The sequence below is a fragment of the Haemaphysalis longicornis genome, unplaced genomic scaffold, assembly GCF_048455015.1.
Source record: "Haemaphysalis longicornis isolate Haplotype H1 unplaced genomic scaffold, Haemaphysalis longicornis Haplotype H1 scaffold_2, whole genome shotgun sequence".
NCBI lineage: Eukaryota > Metazoa > Arthropoda > Arachnida > Ixodida > Ixodidae > Haemaphysalis > Haemaphysalis longicornis.
This window is the reverse complement of record NW_027526295.1, coordinates 133,568,572-133,593,332: the sequence shown is the minus strand read 5'-3', so window position 1 is coordinate 133,593,332 and position 24,761 is coordinate 133,568,572. Positions and strand designations below refer to the sequence as shown.

Genomic DNA, 24,761 nt, shown 5'->3' with positions numbered 1-24,761 from the left:
GGTGTCATATGTTTTGCGATGATACCTTCAAGGTATTTAGAAACAAGAAATACCGATTGAGAGGAAACCGGCTTCGATTTGTCCACAGAATCAATGATCAAAAAACGAGGGTAGTTATCTGGCTTTGGGAGCGAGATAGAAGGCAAAGAAGGAAAAGATACTTCGGCGCGGCCCGTTTTCGGGGGCCGATCACGTTTGGGGTGGGGGGGGGTTTGGAAAATGCCATATGATACATTGGAAAGCAGGGAGACGGGGGTGCTTTCTCCTTTGACCTTACCCTGGTAGTCAAAGAGGTCCCGGAGCTCCCTGCCTGGTAGACAGGCAGGGAGCCCATCGGCCGGAGCTTGACCAAGGCTCCGACGGCCACCGTTCACGGCTTCTAACCCTTCACCTTTCAACTTCTGGTCACGGTAGGTGACAGCTTAAGTAGGGGGGGCTCGGGGTACGCGGTGTCGCCACTCACCGTCACCAAGATTACTCAAGATGCCCCGTGCGGGGAGCCATTGCAAGTTACGCAACCAGTTTTTGTTTTGAGTGCACATGGCAGAGGACGTGAAGCAGGGTTGGAATAGTTGAAAGAAGTAATCAATGAATGCACTAATTTACGCAACTGCAATACGATAGGAAGCGGATCAGCATAACAACACACAGTTTGATACCATTTTTCACTTGTTTAAGTGGCTGTGGCGCTATTGGGTTTTTATTACGTAACTTTGTATTGAAAACCTGCACATGTCGGCATGAGTGCAGCCAGTGAAGTCGTAGGACTGTTCATGGTGAGCTTAGACAACAGCTATACAAACAGGGAAGGTAATGAGCAGACGTCCCCATGTTCGCAGTAGTCCCCTTTGTTGCCTCCCTTGAATGTGTCGGAAATCCCTTGCAAAACCTTGCCCGTGTAAGTGTGGGGAAACCTCCCCTTTACTTCATTTTGACTAGGAGTCGGCTGCACTACTAGCCATACTTCCGGTGCCGCCCTCAATCTGTCTGTTGTCCTCCAGTATCATCTCGGCCGCCTTGCTGCCGATCATCATGCAGGGCGCATGCGTGGTTCCACTCGTGATCTCTGGCATCACGGAGGCGTCGGCCACACGCAATCCAGTCACACCTCCGAGGACCCTGCGTGTATGAGTAAATAAAGGCGGACTTCTGATAAGATCTGATGCGTTGTGTACACTCAGTTTGGCAGCAGTGCCATCTGCGGTCGTCTCTAGGATGGAAGCTAAAAATGTCTGGTTACAGGCTGAAGCACGCGCAAACAATCTCGTTTGCTTGGCGAACACGATTACATAAGCTCCCACCAGTGCACCTGTGAGAAATTCACATCGGGTGCATTGGAGTCGTTGGATCGATCATTGATTTATAAATGATTTATTAGGAAACTTTTGCTCGCACGAAGGATGGAGGGTCGCTAGTCTAGGACGCTTTCACGGTTGCAACTCAGTTCCAGTGTGCCCTGGTCATGCACCACAAGAGTTAGCACCATAGTCATACAGGACGGGACGAACGGGAAGAAGAACTTTAATGGCTGGCACTGTTGGTTCACGCCGAGCGCCGTCTATAAGAAAGTTATCGCTTGCACAAATGTGCTCACTTCACAGTCTGCGGGAATTTGGGAGGAGAATTATAAGGAAACTCAACGGAGTTTCGGGAAGAGACACTGTAAAGGAATTTATGGGCTGCACAATTCAAGGCCGCGGTCAATGCAACGAGCCCCGCCGCTCAGCACGCAGGGGGTACCTCAACGGGCGTTCACGAACTACAGAGAAGGTTTGAATGGTCGTAATAGCCAGGCCAGCGCGAGAGTTTTAGTTGCGGCTGAACTACCAAAAACGGTGTCTAACTCGGTGAATATATTTATTTTTATTTTCTCACAGAAGCAATACTTTTATCAATCGTCTTCCTTTCTAATTGAAATTGTAGAAAATTAATTTATTTCTACAGCTAGGAATGCCTTACGCAACCACGCGATGATTTCAAACCTGCAACGTGCAAATGAAGGCGGCGGACAAACGATCATAAAACGGGAATTCTGGTGTAAGACTCCGAGTTCTAATGATGGTTATCAGGAGTCAGGAAGCAGGGGTCCACTTTTAACCGGAAGCTTCCAGCTTGAAGCTTTGTCATCTTACCTGTAGGACAGTAGCCGCGAAGCTCCACGGTGAACAATATTTCAAATATAGGTTGTTTTAGTGCGTACGGAAAATACCTAAGCACAACTAAAAAACAACGAATAGCGGAGGAGTGTCTCCTCTCAAGAGAAAAGGGCTGGTTTCTTTGTCGTTCATTCAGTTCAATAATTGCGCAAATATTTTGATCGAACAAATATAAATGATGCTCATACTTGCGTGTATATTTACATGGTGTCCATAATACTTTAACCTTAGCCGCGGTCCTTTCCACGCCTTATGCGCGGTACTTCTTAAAACATATGTGCGCTGTTTATTTTCGTAACGTCGTGTGATACATTTGATACGTTTTTCGGCTTAGTCGCAAAGTTTGTCCCATGAAGCAATCTAGTTCAATATTTGTCTCCACCATCGGTTCGCAAACCTCCGCATTACGTCGACACGTCCCCACCCTTTTTTGGGCCACTTAATATTGCCCTGAAGTGGGCCTCGCACTGACACATCAGCTCAACGAACAAAGAAAACGTGCTGACGGCTTGAAAGAATCCTGCAAATGCATCGCCAATAAAGTATCTTGACTGTGCTTGCCTTAGGCGTTCGTCAACAACTGCTTCCGGGTGGGAGCCCATGGGCGCCGTGCAGCACGTGTGCCAACACATGTGCGCGACGTGCCGATACAGGCATTCCAGGTACTCCAGGCTCCAGACGGCTCCCGAATCGGCACACGATGGAAACGCGACTTTCGAGGGCTGGGCACCGATGCTTCGCATTATCTTCGTGCTAAGCGTGCTGTCGATGAGCGTTTTGGCCCCTGCATTTGCAGGTACAAAACTTTACGCTTTAAACAATAAACATCCTTTCTTATCAAACAGTTGCCAGTTGTTATTTGTATTTGAAAGTGTACAACTTGGGGAGGGCTGCGACATGTCTTGTCTTTGAGTTGTTTACCTGCAACTTTTGTCGCCCTTTTACTTCACCGGTGTTAAAGGTAGGCTCTTATTTCATTCAAATTCGTTGACTTCGGCAAAGCGCGGCGATTGCAGGAAGCCTAACCTCCTCTCGTAGCATTATGCAACCTGTATAATGTGTTACCTTAATTTAAAGCAGTGCGGCCTGCACCACCATCATCTTTTACGCGGTGCAGTGCGACCTGAAACCCTTGACCTTGCTCCAAAAACTCACGCCAAAAAGATCTATTCAGGGTTTCCACCCCACTCGCTGGCATTGCAACCATCATGAACCCGTTCTTTGTGGAACATCCTGTCATGGCTCTTCCGCAAATCTGCACAGACGCGAGGGCATTGCTGTTATCCTGGCATGATCAGCAGCCACAGTAACGTATTTCTGCAATGGCGGGAATATGAACACTAGTTAGTGTTGTTGCACTGACGTTTGCTCTATTCCATGGCCTGGTGCACCAAAATACACCGAACCTTCAATATTTGCGTCTGTAACACAAGAGCAGCTGTTCTTTATGTGCTAGACACCCTCATGTGCTCTTGCATCTCCCCTCTGCAATTTCCAAATGGTCCGATCCCGAATGTGACTGTAATATTTCAGGCATCAAGCTTAACTATAAGTTACGAGACAAGACACTCATAATGGATGGCGTTCCGAATTCTGGAGTCTAACAACACAAAAACGGTTTGAGGTTGCCTTTTTAGTCGCTCCATTCAGAAACACTCACAGCCGCCGCACAAGATATCGAGGAGCACAGCACGTCACCTATGCATTCCACGTTCCCCGGTCAACAGCAGATGCGACCGATGTAGCTAGCACGATACTTTCGCCCCTTTCTCAAGCTGTAGCACTGACAGCCAGTTACTGCGCTAGAGGCCCCACTGAACTCAAAACGGAAGCCAGAGCATTGCCCTCTATTGACGCCTACCACAAGGCCGCAATTTCGTTTCAACCACAAATCTCTAGCCCTTTCATAATACCTCTGTTCCAGACTTTTCAGTACGGTGCACATCGTCCGACGACAATCGCAACAGTGCTGAAGGAATCCACGCTACGGCATATATTAGATACCCTGAGTTGTTTTATTTTTGGAAATACATTTGAGCAAGTGTTGTACTGTGGGACTATTTTATATAACCTTCGCAATTTTAAACGACGCTGACGTACCTGTACATGCGCCAGCCAGCTCAGGGGTGGGTGATTGAGAGCGCGCGTTTGAACAAAACAGCTTGCTGTATTGTTCCTGGCACACGGAAGAGAAAGCCTTACTTACGGGCTAACCGTTTACCGCTGATGACCACGTGCCTCTCTTAGGCGAGAGGTTTCGATTTTTTAGGGGCGAAGCTCCTTAGGGCGTGGGTCTGTCCATCCTCGACGTATGTATGTAGCCACCTCTAGTTTAGTTCTTGGATTGTTTACTAGATGGCGTGGCTAGCTCTAGTTTAGTTCTTGGATTGTTTACTAGATGGCGGTACTTGTATATGATGAAAAGATGCGCTTGGATTGTTTACTAGATGGCGTGGCTACCTCTAGTTTAGTTCTTGGATTGTTTACTAGATGGCGGGGAGCGTTGTAATAAAATCCGTTCGCTGTTGGCGCGCGCTCGGAGTCGCCCGATGGATAAGGCTGCAGATGTGCGAGCCCGCGAGGCAGAAGCGCTCCGTGAAGCTGCGCGACGCCGCCGCCAAGATCCTGCCGTACGAGAGCGGGAGGCCGAAGCGTGTCGTCTGGCTGCGCGACGACGCCGCCAAGATCCCAGCGTTCGAGAACGAGACGCCCAAGCGTCACGGCAACGGCGCGAGGACCCTGCCGTACGCGAAGCGGCACGGCTGCGGCGCGAAGAGGATCTCCAAAACGTCAGAGAACGGGAAGCGGCGAGAAAGCGCGCGTATCGGCAGGCGGACCCCGATGCAGTGAGAGCTCGTGAGGCGTCTGCAAAACGCATCAGGCGAGCTCAGCCCCAAGGTGCCGACGCGCGGTTTAAGCGAGACTTTCTAGACGTTACGTTCGGACACAGATGTAGTGGGCGAACTTTCACTGAAGAGTCACGGTTTTACAGATGATTTCGCCTCAGGAGCTTCGCCCACTCATCATCATTCACCCCGTGGATATGCTGTGAATTTTTTTGATCAATCTATCCGCTTGTTGTCCTATATTATTTCTATCACGGGGTCTTTTGTCGCGTATGTTGCATCGATGTATTTTAAGCAAAGGTGGTTCTCTTAATGAGCCGTTACTACTGCTGCGACAGGCTTAAACGATGTGCTCATGGTACTGTTACTTAAGTTTAATGCAACGAAACTATTCTTGCCAGCTGGCTCTATTTTAGATCACGTATATGTGGTGCTGTTGCACACCCACACAGTCGCGCAGGTGCTAGCTGCCCTGGAATTACTAGCTCAATGCAAACCGCGACTGTCAGCTGTACATGGCGAATACTTAAACAAACGCATTCTAAAAGTACGTAGGCGACTACCATAGCCCTCAACGTAGCCCAAGTTCTAAGCAGAACGCCTGGAGCACTTAAAATAGTTTATCGAAAGCACCTGCTGTACTCATAACAAGTTTAAGTACATACTCACCAAAGCAGGCCAATTCAAAAGTAATCAGCAAATTTTTCCTTTTGGTTATGTGTACAGCAGTTACAAAAGTCGATGAAGCACAGTAATTGTTCCATATATGGCCGAATCAGAAATATCGCGTCAGAGTTTTAGTGCAAAATACCGAGAAGATAACTTAAATATTTTTTAATCCATTAATTGATTGAATGATTGATCAAATATTTAAATGATCATTCTATCGATAGATAGATTCATTCATTCATTCAACCATCCATTTGTTCGGTGGTTCGTTCATTCATTCCTGTATTTTTCTGATGTTTGTTTTCTTCGTCTTGAGCTTGCTGTTTCTTTTCGAATGCTGATTTCTTTGATATAATTAGCAAGAAAGATATAGGTGAAACCCCTCTATATCCCCACCGTCATCACCAATTGACCAGCCACACAGTCATCGCACCCCATCATAAGACTACCGTGGAAGTTCCATCAATTAACAGATACACTATCTATTTCCCGCATTAATCCCCGAACGGTTGGTGCTGGGGTACCGCTTTCTATGGACAGTGCTGCCACTCCCTCTACAGTGGTGTTTGTTGACGCCAGCGCATCAGATACTCTGCTCCATACCCCTGTAGTTTGTTTGAACATGGCTCCCGACCCAAGTACCTGCACCTACGTCATGCCGAAATCGTGTTTGCGGACATTTAGACTCACCCGCCCCCACCGTTTTATGCTTCAGAGCAAACATTCGCAATTTAAAAAAAAAAGTGGCCATCCACCCAAGCAGAGCTCCTCGCATTGCGGGAGGCTCTGCTGCACACAACTGCACTTATCACCCCGCCTTTATTTATGTGTACCGGCTACACTGATCCACCCGCTGCTGTCCGAGAGCTTCGAAAAACTCTTACGGCTAACCAGCTTGTCGTTGTGCTGATAAGCACATTTCCAAAAAAAATCAGCTCGGTAATGGAGCCGGCCTCAATTTAAACCGGTAATATATAGCAATGAATGATTTTCAAGAAAACCTCCCTCTAGTTTACTGTTAATTGGAGAGGTTCCTACTGCAAAATATCTGCCTCGTATATCGCGGAAAAAGAACTATATATATTATTCGGTGGTGATAAATACCATGCATGAAATTCAGACTTAAATTCTGTATTCGACAAAATTACGACGTGTCGTATTGTGTTCACCCCCACAGGAGAGATAGTGATATTCTCAATTTGCGTTGCCAACTGTGGTGGTAAATATCGATTACGAACATAGGAAATATAGCTTACGCCTTGGCATATAATTCCTGTAGATTGCCACCTATATATACACAATAATGTTCACGTTTTAGCTGCTGTACGAAGACCGTCTAAGCGTTGCTCAAATGCACCCGCAAAATGTGGATGGGATCGCATTAATATGATTAACTTTAATAAAACGTCTTCCCTATCGAGTTCAGCTGCTGCGTATAAGTGTGTTCCGCACACTGTTCGGGCCAAACCAGGGCAGAAAGGGCTATAAAAGTACATGTCATAAATGAAGTGGCGGGGACAGCGGCACGCTGCACGACAAATTCACCCACCGAGAGCCATGGCCTTGATGTCATCAGGGTGCGTGAATAAACCCGGGTCAATGAGCGGGTACTCGTTGGGATCCGTACTTCGCAGAGTGATCCGACCGCGTGACTTCGGTCGGACGAGTATAAGCCCCACTCGGAAGCCCGGTTCATCAGTTATTGGCCCCAGGTAGCCGTCGTAAGCCTGCACTCAAGGTAGACGCATGAATTCTAAGTGGCCCCAAGGGGCACATAAAGAGAATTTATTAAACACAGGTTACAGCTAGGACCCGCTGTAGTTAGCTACTACACGGGTCGACAGAGCACAGGATTTACGTAATGTGCCACAGAGGAAAAGGAAGTGAAGATCACGGAAATTCACAAAACAACTAGTCCACCGCACCGAAGGTCAAGGGGCACTGCATGAGTAATTCTTGCACAGGCCAGCCCGCCCCCATCGTCAACCAGGTAGTAACACCACTCTTATCCGTGGTAACAGTTTTTCCCACGTGTGAGCCCACGCAAAAAAAAAAAAACAACCAAGCCCATCTTGTTTTCACCGAACAGCTGAGTACGCGAATAATAGCTTTGAAGAAAACAAGCATCTGTATATATGCCATATTTTAGCAGAACGCGAGCTTGTCGGCGCCGTTGGCGAAGCAGATTAAAACGCAAATGGAACACCTGGTTTATGAATTTGCGGTACCAGAAGTGAGTGGATTGTCCCCGCAAGTAAAAGAAGAGAGGCTCAAAGTCCGTTTTTTTCTGCGCTTCGGAGTCCCACGGAAAGCTAATCGGTTAATACCAGTTAAACTATCTCTGTCAGGGCACGATTTCCTTTTTTTAGGAAACAACATTCCCTCCTTTAGCCTCTTTTTCACACCCCTGCTGCACGGCCGCGGCATACTTCATTTTGAATAATATTCTGTTAATCAATTGGTCAGCAATTACACTGCACCCGAGGAAAGAGTAAGATGAAAATAACTAAAAATGCATCAGTGAAAAAATCTGACACCAATGCGCGTTGCGTTAATTTGGTTTCATAATTATTAAGACCAAGGAATTTCTGGTGGTGTCATAGCTACCTTCTACTAGTTTGATCAATGTTGTCGCATACATAGAAATTATACAAGCAAACGCAAAAAAGAACAGAACGATCATCTTGCAAACCAAACGGTGGCTCAAAATCAAAACCGTGTTTTTGTGGCGTCAATTCTACGAAATGATTGCTAGTGTATTTCCGGTAACGCGAAACTTCCGATCATACAACGACAGTGTGTCCTTATCCGCACACTAGGGCCGTACAAAAAGTTGACGCCTGCGTACGGGGAGTAAAAAAACGACGTTGTTCCGACTTTCGAGGTGAAAGTTTTGCCGCGATTTTGGTTTTAGTTGTTGGCTTTAAAACTTACTTGATGGAAACTGGGGGCAACAGGAGGGTTTTTCTCCCAAGATGGGCTCCGTTTTTTAAACTCTCATTTATAAGAAGCACAGCCTTGTTCTTCTAAATGCTCCTGTCGAAGGTGCGGGACGCTTTAAGCCTTGGATTTAAACTTAGTTTCCGTACCTCTGGCAAGAAGCCTATGCTGAGCATTTCCACCCTTGCCAGATCATTGGCCGGTGTGGACGACATTAGGCCAACCAAAATGTCTGGAGATCCCGACGTCCCCAGTGCGTAGTCCGAGCTCAGGAACTGCAGCACCTCAACTCCTGCTGGTACCGAGACTGTCCCTTGCGTAAAAAGTGAAATAGATGCATGTGTCAGGAGCAAAGACCAAGATTCACTCACTTGTATTTTCTTCAAAAGCTGCTTGTGTTACGACATAGTTTCACCGCTACTTCAACCGCTTTCGGCTGGAGTGCTGACATGTCTACCTATTTTCAATGTGCAACACCCTTCGCTGAGCACCTCCCCCCCCCCTCCCCCCGACCAAACCACGACAGCGTAAGGTCCGACATTCGTGCAAAACTGCAGAATTTCCGGATGTAAGCCATTTAATCGTTGTAATATCGTGAATGACGATAATAGATCGAAGAGAGTTTTCAAAAACCAAAAAAATAAAAAATAAAAAACTGTATATTTTCGAAACATTTTTGACCAATTCACAAATATGCATGTCATACATCGCGTACAAAAACCGAAAATCAAACAAAAATAGCCAATGAAAGAACCCGCGAAACACGACAAAACATAGTGAATGATGTGGAAACGGTGTAACTCCCTGTATTTGCACAAAAATGCATAACTGGCTAAGGTAACACATTTGATCGTCATTTCCGCAAATGGGAATCCAACAGAGATTTAATCGAACAGAATTTTGAACAACCAAGAAATAAGGAAAATATAAGAAATACAATTTATACAAAAATTACCTGGCACACTAAAGATATTTGCATCTTATACACCCTTCGGAACCCAAAAACAAACAACAAGACTCACTTCAATAAACGTTCGAGATACGTATACAGCGTTACAAGAGCGGGCCAATTCTGCAATACGCCTTGATTGATTCATTGTAGGATTTAACGCGCTGACGTAACGCAGGCGATGAGGCGCGCCGTAGTGGAGGGCTCCGGATTTATCTGGACCACCTGGGGATCTTTAACGTGTGCCGAAATCTCGTACACACAGGCGTTTTGCCTTTTCGTATCCATCAGAAAAGCGGCCACCGCGGCCGGGAATCGAACCCGTGCCCTTGTGCTGAGTAGCACAACACCTTAGCCACTGAGCCACTGCGGCTGGGTGCCCTACACCTTGCATCTGCGGAAAAATACAGAATTTTCAAAGTAAAGACGCTTATCCCCTATAACGGAATAGTATAAATGATTGCAAAAAGAAACAAAACAAAACAAAATACTATAAAACAGTCCAACGTCGTCGGCCATTCATACCCACATCTGGGTGGGAAGAACTCAGTCTAGACTAGCGGAAACGAATACTATGAATTATAAGACAATCGTCTGAATTTCAGCAGATTTTTTTTCATGTAGAATAACGGCAACGTTAGGAATTTGCTGTTTTAGATTCACTACTATATGTTTTATGCTCGGCGTGACAAGCAATAATGCGTGTATTGGTATGTGTGCACGCCACAAAAGGTCAGTCGCCCTCGTTATATTCTCGAGACTCTGCGCAGAAGGGTTACCTCTTCACTACCGAGAGAAGAGGAAGTTCGATCTTAACCATTATACACACCACTGTCCTTTTCCTTCAACAGGAGTTGACTTGCAATCTGCCTGTTCATGCAGGTAAGTGGTGAATGAGTATATCAAGACATTGTACCTGTTCTTAGCCGCATTCATAATCCCTAATGAGACAAGCTGTGGCTGGAGAACGATAATGGTATTAGAAAAAATAGACTGTACATCCGTATATTTAACTCTTGGGACCTATCAAAGCGTTTACTGCCCTAAATTCCGTCTGCATACTACTGAAACAAAAAAACTGTGAAATCACGTCATGGTCTCTGAGTACTCTTCACAGCGCTAGAGTTTTCAGAGGAATTTAAGGGGAGCATAAGTCCAAGAAAGCCGACGTCTTACCAGTTCTGTTATATGCGAACTGTTCGACGTCTTTCAGGCCAAAAGGTGGGGGGACGACGTTCTGGTCAGTAATGACAGGCACCGCGTTTAAAGAAGCGGCGTGGTCCTGCAAGCTGCGGCCCACCGGGAGGTCAGCCACCAGAGGAATCTGTTTCGCGTGGCAACGGAAATTGACATTATGACGACATACGGGCGTACATTTTTATGTACCCTTGAGCCGCTGTGCATCAACAATCACGTCTCTGCTAAGGTTTCGGTCGCAAATTCTTGGTCCAGGCCTGTTTGCCCAACATTAGCACTCCCATTCTACATCGGTGGTCAAAGTTGCAATTTCTGCTCCGGCACTATACTTTGTGTGTAGTATGGCGAAACACTGAGAGTATTACTTTGCGGCATAACTCGTTCCACAGGAACATTTTTGGGAATTCGGAGGGGGATTTAATGTGCGTCGGAGAAGATAGCGTATGTCGCATTTCTTTTATATGGATAGGATACGTTCTTGGGTTAAAAGGACTAAAAGTTCGTTTTGTGGGGGGATTTACGGCCTTTGCCGCAATCATTACTTCCTTTGGGGACCTAATGTAAGTGAACCAACGTTTAGTACGCCACCCGGTTGGTTCGTCCCAATACTACCCAATGACAAACTGCTGAAAGGGAGTCGCAGAAAAAACAGCACCAGCAGAGATCGAACCACCGACTCCCGCAACCAATCCAATGCGACACCACTAGGCCGCTACGCCGGACGGAATTTTCAGTAGAATTGAATTGTACAGCGGGCAGTACTGTGCACAAGGCGACAGATGTGCACAACGCGGCAGAACAGCTCCTGAGGTACCGAGCCGGCGATGTACATACGAAGAATTACCTTAAAGACATCAAGAAGGAAAAACCTGGCCACGACGGTGCTCGATGCACTCCGCGACCTTGCATGCATACGCACAACAAGAACGTTGTCGATGGCATAGTGATATTGTAAATAGAGTAAACGAAGCATGCCAACCATTTTACCCTGGGAAGACTTTTTCTTGGTTGGTTAACTCTCACTGTGTGTCGTTCGCTTTCTTGGGCTTCAGGGTTTATGGTTCATTACGCAAGAGCAAAATTCAACGCGCAGATACATTCCAACAGTCGGTCTACAAAATCCAACCTGAAGCCTCTCGAGGTCGTCTTTGGGTCCTACGCCGGAAAGCAGTAGCAGCTGCGCGGAACCCACGGCTCCAGCAGATAGGATCACCTCGCGTCTCGCCTTTACGGTCTGAGGCTCACCTAAACGAGTGAACGCAACGCCCACAGCGCGGCTTCCTTCGAAGTTCACCTGTACATGAAGGGCATGGAAAACGTGGATGAAGTGAATGGGCCGTGGCCTTCGATTTAAAAACTCGTTGAGACATGCACATAACCCCACATGAGTAATTTGAACGTCCTAACTACAGGTGTAGGGAGCAGCAGGAATGGGTGTAGCCAGTATGTTGCCGTTGTGCCTTTTTTGCTTGGCAATTGAAACGCCGGTATGTGTCAGCCGGACATTGAGCCAAACGTTCCGTCTGAGCATTGTTTTCAATGCGTACTGACAACATTACGTTCAGTGAGTTAGACAGTGCGGGGTACGTCGTAACCCTCAATATTACGACCACTTAAGTTAAGCCTTTATCAATGTCTAATCAGTGTGACTGAAAAAGCTTCCAGTCATAGTGAGGAAGAAAAGAAACTACGCTTCTGTCGAAACGGCAACGATGGGGCAATGCTAAGTTTTGGAAAATCAAGTCCAGCATCAAACTAGCTAACCCAGGAGCAAAAGAGAGAGTGTGACGTGACACCGTACCCTCTTTATGACAACACGTTTCTTATCGGGATGGTATGCTCTGCTGCGATTGTGCTCTCTAGTTTTTTACAGATACGTGCATTCCATGGCTTTACCTAGCGTTCAACCATTGCCTCCGTTCGACGAGGGGCGCGTTGTCTGTCTAATTTTGCACGTTGCTCGCCCCGCCCCGCCCCCCTCCCCCCCCCCCCCCCCTCGCCAAAAAAAAAATTGTATACAACTAGTGCGTTCTTTCCGCGATTCCGCGATCCTAATGAAAACTACTTAATCGTGCCGGAATGGCGCCATCAGCTGGATAGACGTCCCCTTCATTACGCGAGAGACCCAGGTTTGATTGATTACGCGAGGGACACAGAAATCATTTTCATTTTTATTTACTTCATCGACGATCATCACCATCGTCAGAGAAATTTGGCTTCCTAGCAGTACGTTTTGGGTGGACAACAGGCAACATCAGAGAGGGGCTGATAGCTTCGTGTTAAAAAGGTGACAATTGAAATCATGATGCCGATTCTGGAAAGACACGTGAGTGGATCACTCCTGCCGCTGCCTTGCCCAGCAGGGCAGCAGACAGCAGAGATCAAGGCCGCTGTGGCGCACCACCAATACCGGCATATCAATTTTCCAGTTAATCTTCAACGCTTTTGCATTGAATAAATAACAGACTAGTTACATAAGTTAGATGTTGGGCAAAATAAATAGCGTAGTTCTCGTTTTATTGAGTCGTAGCTCCTCTTAGAATGGTGTGGCACAAAACATTGACCCTTTGCTGCCTTTCTCGGTAAGAATCCTTATAAGGTGATTCTGTGGCGTAATGTTTAGGTCTGTTTTGATAGAATACTATGCATCCCTATCTTGTAGCTACCATTCATCCCTTTATATGCCCGTACGTCCGTCACAGAATACCTGCCGTCCCGTCTCGGTACACCAGACTAAAATGACAAGCCAGTGCACGTCTTCAGCTGCAAGGTTATGACAACTGTCCTCAAGTGAGGTTATAAGTTATCGGTATGGCAGACTACAGAGGGCAGAACGGTAGCCGTAAAGGAGCGTTCGTGGGTGCTTAGCAGTGCAAAAATTACCTTTCGTCGTGTTTTCTGTGCTCACCAATCGCTTCGAAAAAATAATTGGCCCCCAAATCCTCAGTGTTTTTGTAGCATATCTGAAACGTTTTGTACAATACTTAAACAACTTAAACACCATTCTCTTATGACATACTTATGTCTGTTTGTATAACTGATTACCATGCACTTGTGTCGCATTGAGGATGCTTAATTGTTTGTTGTTGTTTTCTAGTACTTTCACTATTCACTTTCGTTGTGTAATTTTGCTTCCTGTATAATTAATCTTTTCAATGTTATTGTTAACCGAGGGTCCCGCTGCAGTCGTCCGACTTAGGGACCCTCGTCGGCATACTGCTGACTGTGAACTTTTTTATTTTGAACGCATAATAAACTGAAACTGAAAAGAAGTCTATTTATCATTGCGAATTGGGAGCAAAACTAGAATTAAAAGCTAAAAGACTGCGTCTGTTTATTTGCAGTGAATACTTGGGATAAAATTGAAAAGTTAGATTGAAACTCGGTACCCGCCGCTCAAAAAAAAAAAGCTGAATAAACAGCGTTTAGTGTACGCTTTCACGCAAAATGCGCAGCATTATCTCGAACGCTTCTCACACTTCTTGTGGGGAGGGGTAAAATGAACCCACAGGACTATTTCCATTTCTGACTGCAGTTTCGCCTGGCTTAACAAACTAACAGTGGGCGTTCCTCAACTCCGTGCCGCTTATGCTGCTCCTCACACGCCTGAAGAGCGGATTGAGGTGGGGGTGTGAGTGATTAGTGAACAGCGTGTGGATGTTTGGGAATCATCCTGAGACCACGTTTTATGCACTTGTGATTCTTTTTAAAGAGTGATCGTCATCATTCTTGTCGCGTCCACTACGGTACGTAGACGTTCCCCAGAAATATCCAGCCAGTTCTATCGTGAGCCGATTGAGTTCATCCTTTGACAACGAATTTTCGTAGTTTATCCTTATATCGAGTTTTTGGCCGACCCCTAGTATGTTTACAGTCTGTCGGCAGCCACTCGGTTAAACGGATGATCAACTTCTTATCCCAGTGCTCATTCATATGACGTATCCCGCGGATCCCATTTGTTTACCTTATTTGAGCTAAAATGTCTTTCACGCGAAACGGTTCCCTAATCCGCGCAGCTGTTCTCTCATCCCTAGGTGTGATCCCTAGCATTCTCCTTTTTATAGCCTGTTGGGCTGATCTACGTGTCCTTTGAAATTTCTTAGTGGCACCCGAATTTCTGCCCTATATGTAATCGCGGAAAGAACGCACTGGTTGTATACAATTTTTTTTTTTTTGGGGGGGGGGGGGGGGGGGGGGCAGGGGAGGGGAGGGGGGCGGGGCGAGCAAGCTTGTTATACAGGATATCAGAATGTCTAGCGAAAGTAGCCAACCCCCCATCATTATTCTGCGTTCAATTTCCTGTTCGCTATTGGGATCACGAAAGTATTAACATTGAATTGTTAACTTGTAGCCAGGCATAAACCACATTTAAGGGTAATAGGGGGGTATTTCAATAGAATACTACGTGCTCTGCTGCATGTACAGCCGAGCGGTTTCGAATTACCGGTATTAAACGGGAATTGCAACGTTTTTTTTTGAAACTTTGTTGCTCATCTCCAACTTTCTAGAACATGAGCACAACACTCGCCCTTTCCATATATGAAGCAGATATCTGAGGCATACTCTGCGGGCATCGCGTGACTAAATACTCGGTGAAATAGCTTTGTTGTGTTTTGCCGCGCTCTGCAAAGTTAAAAAAGTAAAAAGAGACATTACCTTCCTTTAAAATACAAACATACAATCATAACCAATGAGACAAAGCAGGTGTCTCGTAAAAACATCCCCCTCGCGAGGGGCACGATCAAATGCAGAGCATTTCTGCGGGGGAGGGGGGGGGGGCGCCTGCAAGTCGTATGGATTACGTATTGGTTGTTGTTGTAATTGTTGTCTTCCAGCGTAGACATTGTCGATGAAGTCGATGGTGAAACGTGCCGTGAACCCCCTGCCGCGGCTATGACGCAACGTGGAGCGGCTATGACGCAACGTGGCGCGGCTATGACGCAACACAATCCAACACAATCCACTTTAATCCAATCCAATCCAAATCCAAGCCAATCCAAGCCAATTCAATCGAATCCAATTCAATGCCCCTCGCGAGAGAGTGTTATAGCGCCGAAATCGCCACCACGCGAACGCGTGATGCTGACGTCACGATCACGCCACAGATGTTAGCTACCGCAGCGCGCGCGAACGACATATGTGGTTTAAGCGCGAACCGACCGCGGCGAGAGAGCGCGATGCGAGCGCCCCACCTGTTCTTGCGCGTGAACCTAACGCGGCGAGAGAGGGTGTTGTGCACGTCCCCACCTGTTGTGCACCCGAACCGAACGCGGCGATAGAGGGCGTTGCGAGCGGAGAGAAGGCGAAGAGGACGCGGGGGAGAGGGCGCACCTCTGTCCGACGGTTGAATGAGTCAAGGATATAAGGCACGTTCGTAACCTTCCCTGCTATGTCACCTTTGTGGCTCAGTTGGTAGAGTACCGTGCACCTTGCGTTCCGGCCGCAGAGTTGTAGGATCGAAACCTGGCGCCGGCAAGTATTACTTTTTTATATAGTGTAGGGGAAGCGATGCGGACGCGGACTACGGGCGCCAACGCGGGTGACATCGTGAGTTACTGAAATGCTCTGCGTTTAAAAAATCACGTATGTGTTTATTTGAAGGGACACTGAAGGATGGACAAAATTTTGTTTTAACTTGAAGATCATACGTATCGTAGCTCTCACAGCTTTTGTTCGACGAGCAACGATGCTTTAGTTTCTGAGAAATGCGTAAAGAAAGCTGTAATTTCTCTTTCCCACTTTCTTTTCATTTTTCCGTGACGTAGACATCGCGTTGTAAGGAAGAAGCGAGGCACCGGGGTGTTCTAGATCGTAAACGGTTTTCGCTAGGCAACGGTAGCTTTGACGTCCCCAAGCCATGGCCTACCGCCGGGTACGTTTGCTGGCTTTCCCTTTCATTATTTGTCACCGACGGAACAAGAAATTGATTGATTGATTGATTGATTGTAGGGTTTAACGCGCCGACGCAACGCAGGCGATGAGGCGCGCCGTAGTGGAGGGCTCCGGATTAATTTTGACCACCTGGGGATCTTTAACGTGCGCCGAAATCTCGTACACACGGGCGTTTTTGCTTTTCGCCTCCATCAGAAAAGCGGCAGCCGCGGCCGGGAATCGAACCCGCGACCTCGTGCTCAGCAGCGCAGCGCCTTAGCCACTGAGCCGCCGCGGCGGGTCGGAAAAAGAAATGCTTTCCACTGCTTCAGCGGCCGGTGTGCCCTCCCACAGTGAACACGCAGACCACATCAGGTCGACCGCCGAAGCAGCAAAAAACGCCGTTTCAAATATCGTGCACCCGCGGCTACCGGCCGGCCGTCGCCCAAGCAGAAGGCTTCATTTCGCGTCGTCGGGCGGTCACGTCCATCTCACATTCTTTTCTCTCACGCTACGCGCCAACCTGGCGTGAAATACACAGTCGCTTTCCGCACCCGTCTTGAGAGTTTTCGTGGCCGAGGCTCCTCCCGGCTCAAACATAACAAGGGTATAGACCTACGCGCGCACCATTTACGGATTATTTATGAACAGCGGCTCGTAGTAAACGGAATAGCGCAAGTTAGGATCGTTCAGACAACCGCCGGACGTAATTACCCTAACCTTTCACGGGCGATAAGGTGGGAACCTGGCGCGGGCACGCTTCTTGCCGGGGATAATGATTGCAGAAGCACGGGCGTTTACAGTGGTAGGTTATTGAGTTCGCCAATTGCGCACGAATACTTTACCGAACGAAACTAAAAGCGCGATGGCCTACCCTCAAGCGTGAGGAAAGCAGCCTGTCTCGTAATGTGTAAAAGCTGTAGCCTATGTTTTTTTAACTTAGATCAGCCTACGGAAATTCTTGATTTACATTTATTTCGCGTTATCAACCACTTAGGAACCGTTTATGCCAGGAAAACATTTATAGATGCGTCTCCAGTTAGCTCTTGCCGTTCACTACTTTTGTGACCTCACAAACCGTGGTACCCAAAAGCGTAAGTGGCGCCATCGCCTGTTTTTACGTTTGTGGCGTTTTCTGCCTTATTAAACGCCTGCTGGTTGGGAGAATGGCGTATTTAGATCCTTGGCACCGTAATGTACCGATACAGACCGAGGTGTTTCCACCCTTTAGTGTCCCTTTATTGCCCCACGAGGAAGAACGCCTGTATTGGGCGGAACGTTTTTAGGTTGCAGTACCCATATCATTTGACATCTGCTCTAAAACACCCGAAAAAATCAAAGCACAGACTTTTGTATGTGCTTTGATTTTTTCTTTGGTGTTTTCAGGTGTCTACAGGGGCAACACAACCGCGCGTGCCGTTATGTGCTGGCGATAATCGTAGCTTTAGAAATGCTTGCACCTACGAAGGAAAAGCTAGAGCCTGTCAGGATCACGGAAGGCCAATTTAAAGCTTGATGTCAGAGATGATCAGACGGCAATTATATGCAGCTATAAATCCCCCACGTACAGAGTTCTCGGATAATGCTTACAATCGCTTACCTTTGTGGCCTGGCTGTACACCGATACATGGAGGTTCTGGCGTTCCTTGACAACGGGTTGTATGAAGGCTTTGCTCGCACTGACTCGGACGCCGTTTCTTATGTTGGCCTGCACGCGTGAGCAGCCTGCGTGTTGTTCCCAGGAAGCTTTTGTGACCTCATACAACGTCGTCGTATTTACAAATTGAATAGTGAACACGTTGAAATACCCTCAGGGTCGTAATAAGAAAGCCCGTTGTTGACTGGCCGAACTCGCATCGAGCTCACCTGACTGCGTGGGCCCATTGTAGTCAACATCAGCATAACCGGCCTGCTGGCACGCCTCGACGAACAGTTCACCAATCCCAGGTGTGGTGGTGTTTGCGTAGTTCACTGGAACCTCTCCGTGGGTGCCATGGTACTCTGTTGGGTTAAATAAGCACACGAGATTAGCTGTGAACACACGGCTTCACATGGTATTGCACCCAAATGAAGTGCTTCGAAAGCCAAGGTTGAGGCACTTTGTTTCCATATCAGCACCGGGAGCCAAAAAACCATGCGGGTGCAGCATCCGCAACCTCGTGTGCCATAGCCTCTAGTCTGCAGTAGAAGAACATGCAAAGCACTAGATAACACTTAGGGGGAAACTGCAGGGCCGAGTGCAAGATTTTCCACAAGTTGTTTTACGGTGCAAAGAATACAAAAGGAAAATTTTGAATAGCAAAGAACATTAAAAAAATGGCAATCGAGCCCTTGCTCTCCACAATGGAAGATGAGCTTGCTTCCCCAACACTGCTGCGCCTTGATGCTGTAGCTCATTATGTAAATGAGCCCACAAAATCTGTTGCGACCTTCTACTTACAAGCGTGTCATAGAGACACGTATGAAGACATACGTGAGCAATTTGAGCCAAAATTTACATAGGTACACATTAGGGAAGTGCCAAAATTCATTCGAGCTAAATGTCCTCATTGCTTTCCGTGCGAGAGTAGCGCCATCAAGATGTGTCCACTGAAACCCGCGGTCATGATCGTAAACACTGGCAGGTTCCGGCCTAACTTTACTCTTTCAGGTCTTTAGTCGTCATTGTGATATCAGCGCAAACTAGACAAAGGAGTAAAAGCCTCATCGTTTCTCGACCAATTTAATGCGGTTAAACGCGAATATTTCTTCCGCGGCAAACTGAATGGAATCAATGCCCAATCTCGGAAGGTCTAGTTCATTTCGTCTGCCCATGACGGCTGACGCCGAAGCATTGACTGCTGGTCTAGATTCAAATGACTATATACATGCACCTTTCCACGCCTCCAGGCCAACCTTTCCGTGTGCAGTAATAAAGATGGCGATGATGATACTGTCCTTGAAGTGTTTGCCACCTACCCATTCGGGGGGATTGACCAAGTGTTTTCTCTTCACCTGCCTCTTTATGTGCCTCTGTAAAACTTACGGTGTTAGTTGGCTTTGCTGCAGGGATTGTGGGCTTAACGAATTGGATTTTGGACTTTGACTTGGGACATTCAAGACATTAGCTTTCCGCCAGAGAAAGCTTCGCGTTTCAACCCCCTTTCACTCTTTCACTTCCCTCACGAGCATCATCAACGGCAGAGAAAGTTGGCATTCCTTTAGTTCGTTTCGCCGCCATCAGAGAGCCATAGAAAGCTTCAGTATAAAAACGTACAAGGGGACGGCTTGTACAAGCGCCTATTCCGAACTGAAAACCGAACAAATGTGTGCAGACATCGACCCCACAAAGACTATGTGCAAAAAGGGAAGAAAATATCATACTGATAGCACCAGTGTTACAGATTATTGGTTAAGCTTTCAATCGATCTAAAGTATGAAATCTCTCTTTTTGTTCCTCGACAGAAGGCTGACTGGTGCACACCGGCGACTGTTTACAAATATGTGCAGCCTCACCAAGTTCCGCAGCCATCTGGTTCCTATGGTTGAACAATATCGAAGTGGCTCAAAACTCTGAAGCGCAACCGCACTTCTGAAAACGGCCCGGTAAGCGAACACTCGTCAGCCCTCTCAGTGGATTCTGGTGTCCTCTGCGGAACATTGAGGCAACTCGTTCTCTGTCATACAAATAGACAATTGCAAGACTAGTTCCACTTATCGGCACATTGCCAACGTACGGTGGAAGGCAGCATGAACAGCACCGCATACGCTGTACAAGACTGGCGACAGGCACAAGCTACGCTTCCCCTGGAAGTGTGCGCACAACTTTTTTTTTTTCAGAAACTAAAGTGTAAGGTCAAACCTTTTAGTGAATAGCATTCTTTGCCGAGTACCCCAGAAAGCCAGGAGTGTGTGACGCCCTGTATTTGCGCAAAAATGCAGATTTGGCCAATGTAACACATTCAATCATTGTAATAGAATAATTGTATGTAAGTGGTCGAATAGAAGCTCGAAAAATCAGAAATGTGAAAAAATAAAAAAAAAAATAAAAATGTTACAAAAATGAGCTGACGAAATCAAACATGTGCCCCTTGTAAATCTCCTAAGAAAACTAGGAGTAATATAAAGAGGCCCGGCAAAGAACACCGCAAATACGAATGAAAAATAGCGAAACTTAGCAAAGCCTGTAACGCCGTGCAGTTCCACAAAAATGCAGTATTGGTGAAAGTTACATATCCTTGTTATAATAGGGCAAATGGAGGTCGAAGGGAATCTGGAAAACTAAAAAACGGTAAAAATAGAAAAAATAAAAAATTCTACAAGCATGAACTAACGAAACCGAAAATATGCGTGTTATGCACATCATCAAAGAAACAAAAACTCAATTAACTAAGCCCGCAATAGAACCTGGGAAATGCGTTTCAAATATAGCGAAAACCAACCGACCCGGCACTGGAGCTCGGAAATGCGGTAAAATACATAACTGGCGAAGTAAAGGCACTTATCTTTTATAATTATATAAATTTACATAATGGAAGTAAAGGAACGGAAGAAAACGTGAAAACAATAAAGCAACCCAATGTCTTTGGGTACGCATAGGCAAATCTGCCTGGAAAGAATTCACAATATAGACAAGCGGCATAACATTAGTACAAATTCTTGATGGGGGCTGTCTATTTATGCAAAACAAATATATCTTGCATCACCTCTATCGAATCAATGGTATTGGTCTAACAGGCGGCTTGTGCGCTTCTGTGTTTGGCCAAGTACGCACGCTGCCAACGTGAAGTTATGATGTTTTCGATTGTGCAAAAAATGGTTTCGACGCAAAATCAAGGAAATACAACATATATACACTGTTTAGAATGCTGAATAATGCCAGCGGCAGAGCATAGAGAGCGGCAGCTGAAACAGTTTGTCGCGCTCTCCTAAATTCAGTCCCAGCAGAACAAAGCCGTGGCGGTCCTCGTGGCGGTCCTCATTTTCCCGTGACACTACTCGCCCTCCTCTCCCCCTAGGCGGGAAGGCGGCGTCACGGTGTCTGGTGAAATAACGGTAGAGGTTGGTGTTGCATGGCTTAAGCCTGGCCGCGTTAACAATGCTCGTGTGAGGCTGGGCAGAGGAGGTCGGGTGGAGCGGTATTTCGTAAGTGACGCCGGTGATCTAGCGCAGCGGTATTTCGTAAGTGACGCCTGTGATCTAGCGCAACACACGAAGGGTCGTCTGAAGCAATAAAGTTGTTTTTGAAGGGGTTCCACATTACGCTCGGGTGACTGCAGCAGCAACAATGCACCCAGCTGGATCCGGGTGTCGGTGTGGCGGTGATCATACATAGACTGTTGGCTGTTCCCGCGATCTGACGACTGAGGCGTGTTAAAGCGATATGACGAGCGAGATCAGCCCTAGCACTGGCGGCGATGGCGTACTGGCGAGGTAGAGCTGCGGCAATTGACAACAATATATCGAACGGTAAAGCGTGATCCCTTTCAAAGGGCATGTAGAAAGGGGAGTAACCGGCTGTTTCATGGCGGGAGGAATCGTAGATGAAGATGACGAACGGTAAGGCGGCATACCAATCCCCGTGGTAAGCGGAAACATACATAAAAGCGTGATGAGCAGCGGGTTGTTTAGGCGTTTTGTGAGGCCATCCGTTTGCGGATGGTAAGATGCCAATTTATATTTAGTCGAAGAGGAACGATGAATGCCGGCAATGACTTTAGAGAGGAAACTGCGGCCTCGGTCGGTGGAGAACTGGTTAGGTGCCCCATGATACAGAATCACGTCATAAAGAAGAAAGTTGGCGATGTCAGCTGCGCGGCTTGTGGAAGGCTGGCGTTGCGTATCCTGTTGCGTAATCTGTTGCAACGACAACGCACTTAATGCCAGAAGTGAATTCAGGAAAGGCCCCGGGAGATCCAGACTGACGCGGAATAAAAATGCGGGGGAATAGGAGAGGGCTGAAGGAGTACAGCGGGGCAATTTGCTTGTAACATTTGGCCGTTGGCACTGGTCACAAGCTTGAACATACCTCTTGACCAAATGGTCCAAGCCAGGCCAAAGGAACGGCGTCGTAGGCAGTCGTATGGGCGCGTAATGCCGAGCTGACTATCAAGCGATTGGTAATGATGTTGTTCAAGAACGACGGAGCGCAGTTGAGCAGGTAGGACGAGCCACAGTTCTGAGCCATCCTAATGATAGTTCTGTGGTATGAGATATCGACATGTACTATAGTGCTGGGAGGTTCGCTCAAGGTAGTAACTGTCACGTAACGGGACAGTAAAGGGAATATTATCAGGGCAGCTACAGCTGTGTCCTCATCTTCTTCACTCAATTTTTCTGTGATAATATACCCAGGCGGCACAGAAAGTATGCCCCGAGACCGGCCCGTCTATGGCCGCTTTCTGGCATGTCCGGCAAGCATCCAGGTTCTGGCAGCCACTGATCATGCGTTGAACGGCCAACATTCGGCAACCAGCGCTTCGGTATTTTTCCGTCCGCCCGTGTCCGGACGCACAACGGCAGCTAACCGGCTGCTGGATATTCAGTTCGCTTACGGCTGCCGATGTTGAGAAGGAGAGCGGCCGAAGTACGGCCTCAAGGCATCTGTTTTTTCTTCGGGAAGCGGTAATCGGCCGAAGCACGGCATGCGACCGGCCACAGAATATGCGTATTCTTGCGGCAGTTGGTGTTCGAAAGGAGACCGGCCGGAGCGCGGCTGCCGTGCGTTCGTTGTTTCAACGGTGAACCGCGCGTCCGGCGGTAGAATATTCGTTTTCTTCGGGCAACCAGTGTTATGAAGGATACCGACCGACGTACGGCCTCAGAATATACGTTTTTCATTCGGTTAGCTCTCCTCGGCCGAATTACGGCAAGCGAATGGCCACAGAATATTTGGCAACCGGTGTTCAAGAGGAGACCGGCCTGCGTAAGGTATCTGGTTATATGTAATTTTTTCGGCAAACGGCATACAGCCGAACAACGGCACGCGCCTGGGCGCCGAGAATTCATGCACAGACGTGTTTGGAAGGAGACCGACCGTTTTTTTCCTGGGGGGAGAAAAAGCCGTTAGGGAGACGAACGACGGGGACGCGTTTTTCATCCGCTCCGTGTTTCTACGTTTTAAATGAACGAACATCGTTTGTCAAACAGTAATGAGTGTTCTCGGTGAACGGGCAAGGTGCAAGGACTCACTGGACATTAGCAGGGAACCTTTTAGGCCATCGAAATGTCATTTATTGCCACAAGAAGACTTTGCCACACCGACGGGTGAGCTAAGCCTCGCCAGTCATCGCCGCTACCACGCCTCTGCCGCCGGCTTCGTCGACGCATCAGCTCGAGGCTATTCGCCCCCTCAAGAAATGGAGAGCATTGGAGACATCGACCCGGCCGAGATGTCCGCTCCGAGATGGAGATGGTTCACCAAAATAACTGGCCTTCAAGGGCGTCGAGCAAGCGGCCACCACGCAGGAGCTAAACCGCCACCATGTCAAGGACTCCCCGCCAAAGAAAGGCAAGTGCGAGCAAAAGCGCAAGTTATTCTGCTTACAATTAAACTGCGACAAGCGATGTTGCACTATGTTGTTGGTGATAAACGTAGAAGAGACTCGCTTGTGCATTGGTAGGATCAACTTCATGCCCTGCACTATGTTACTTCATGGGATTTTACGACTGCCTATTTAGAAAAAAAATTATTTTAAATTTGCGATAACAACACAGCCTTGTCACTGACGAAGCCTAGCTGTTAATTTAGTTCCGATGTTTGAAGGTGAGCTTAGCTACTTGGGGGATATGACTCATTTGGTTAAACATAATCGCCAGAGTCCTAGCAAACACGGATTTTGTCAGGATTTTCTTGCTCAACGCAGATTGTTGAGTTCGCGCACGATTTCGCTCTTGCAATAGATAAGCTTGAAGTGGTTGACTGTATATTCTTGGACTCCAAAAAAGCAAATGATGGTGTTCTATATCACCTTCTGCGTAGTACAGTTCATCCTATGAACTGAATGAATCGGTTTTTGCATTGTTATTACTATTGGCCCTATGGCTTTGTTCAAAAGTACTGTGTAGTTTACCGGACTATAGCGAATTAACGTGATTCCGTATACCTGCACAGCTTTATTTGAATTTAATAACATCCTGGTGTGCTGATTCAGA

General features: G+C 47.2%; 1 protein-coding gene across 1 annotated transcript in view; it reads right to left on the bottom strand.

Annotated features, from left to right (window-relative positions):
* Positions 1–890: 890 nt before the first annotated feature.
* LOC144167389 (4-pyridoxate dehydrogenase-like) overlaps positions 891–24,761 on the bottom strand; it is a 38,178-nt gene continuing 14,307 nt past the window's right edge. Inside the window, exons 4-11 of the mRNA XM_077696665.1 lie at positions 18,495–18,629; positions 18,229–18,353; positions 11,884–12,051; positions 10,737–10,884; positions 8,761–8,924; positions 7,221–7,398; positions 2,718–2,940; positions 891–1,119 (exon numbers count right to left, since the gene is read on the bottom strand). Of these exons, the coding sequence (XP_077552791.1) occupies positions 936–1,119; positions 2,718–2,940; positions 7,221–7,398; positions 8,761–8,924; positions 10,737–10,884; positions 11,884–12,051; positions 18,229–18,353; positions 18,495–18,629 (1,325 nt within the window). The 3' untranslated portion in view covers positions 891–935. The remainder of the gene's footprint in view (positions 1,120–2,717; positions 2,941–7,220; positions 7,399–8,760; positions 8,925–10,736; positions 10,885–11,883; positions 12,052–18,228; positions 18,354–18,494; positions 18,630–24,761) is intronic.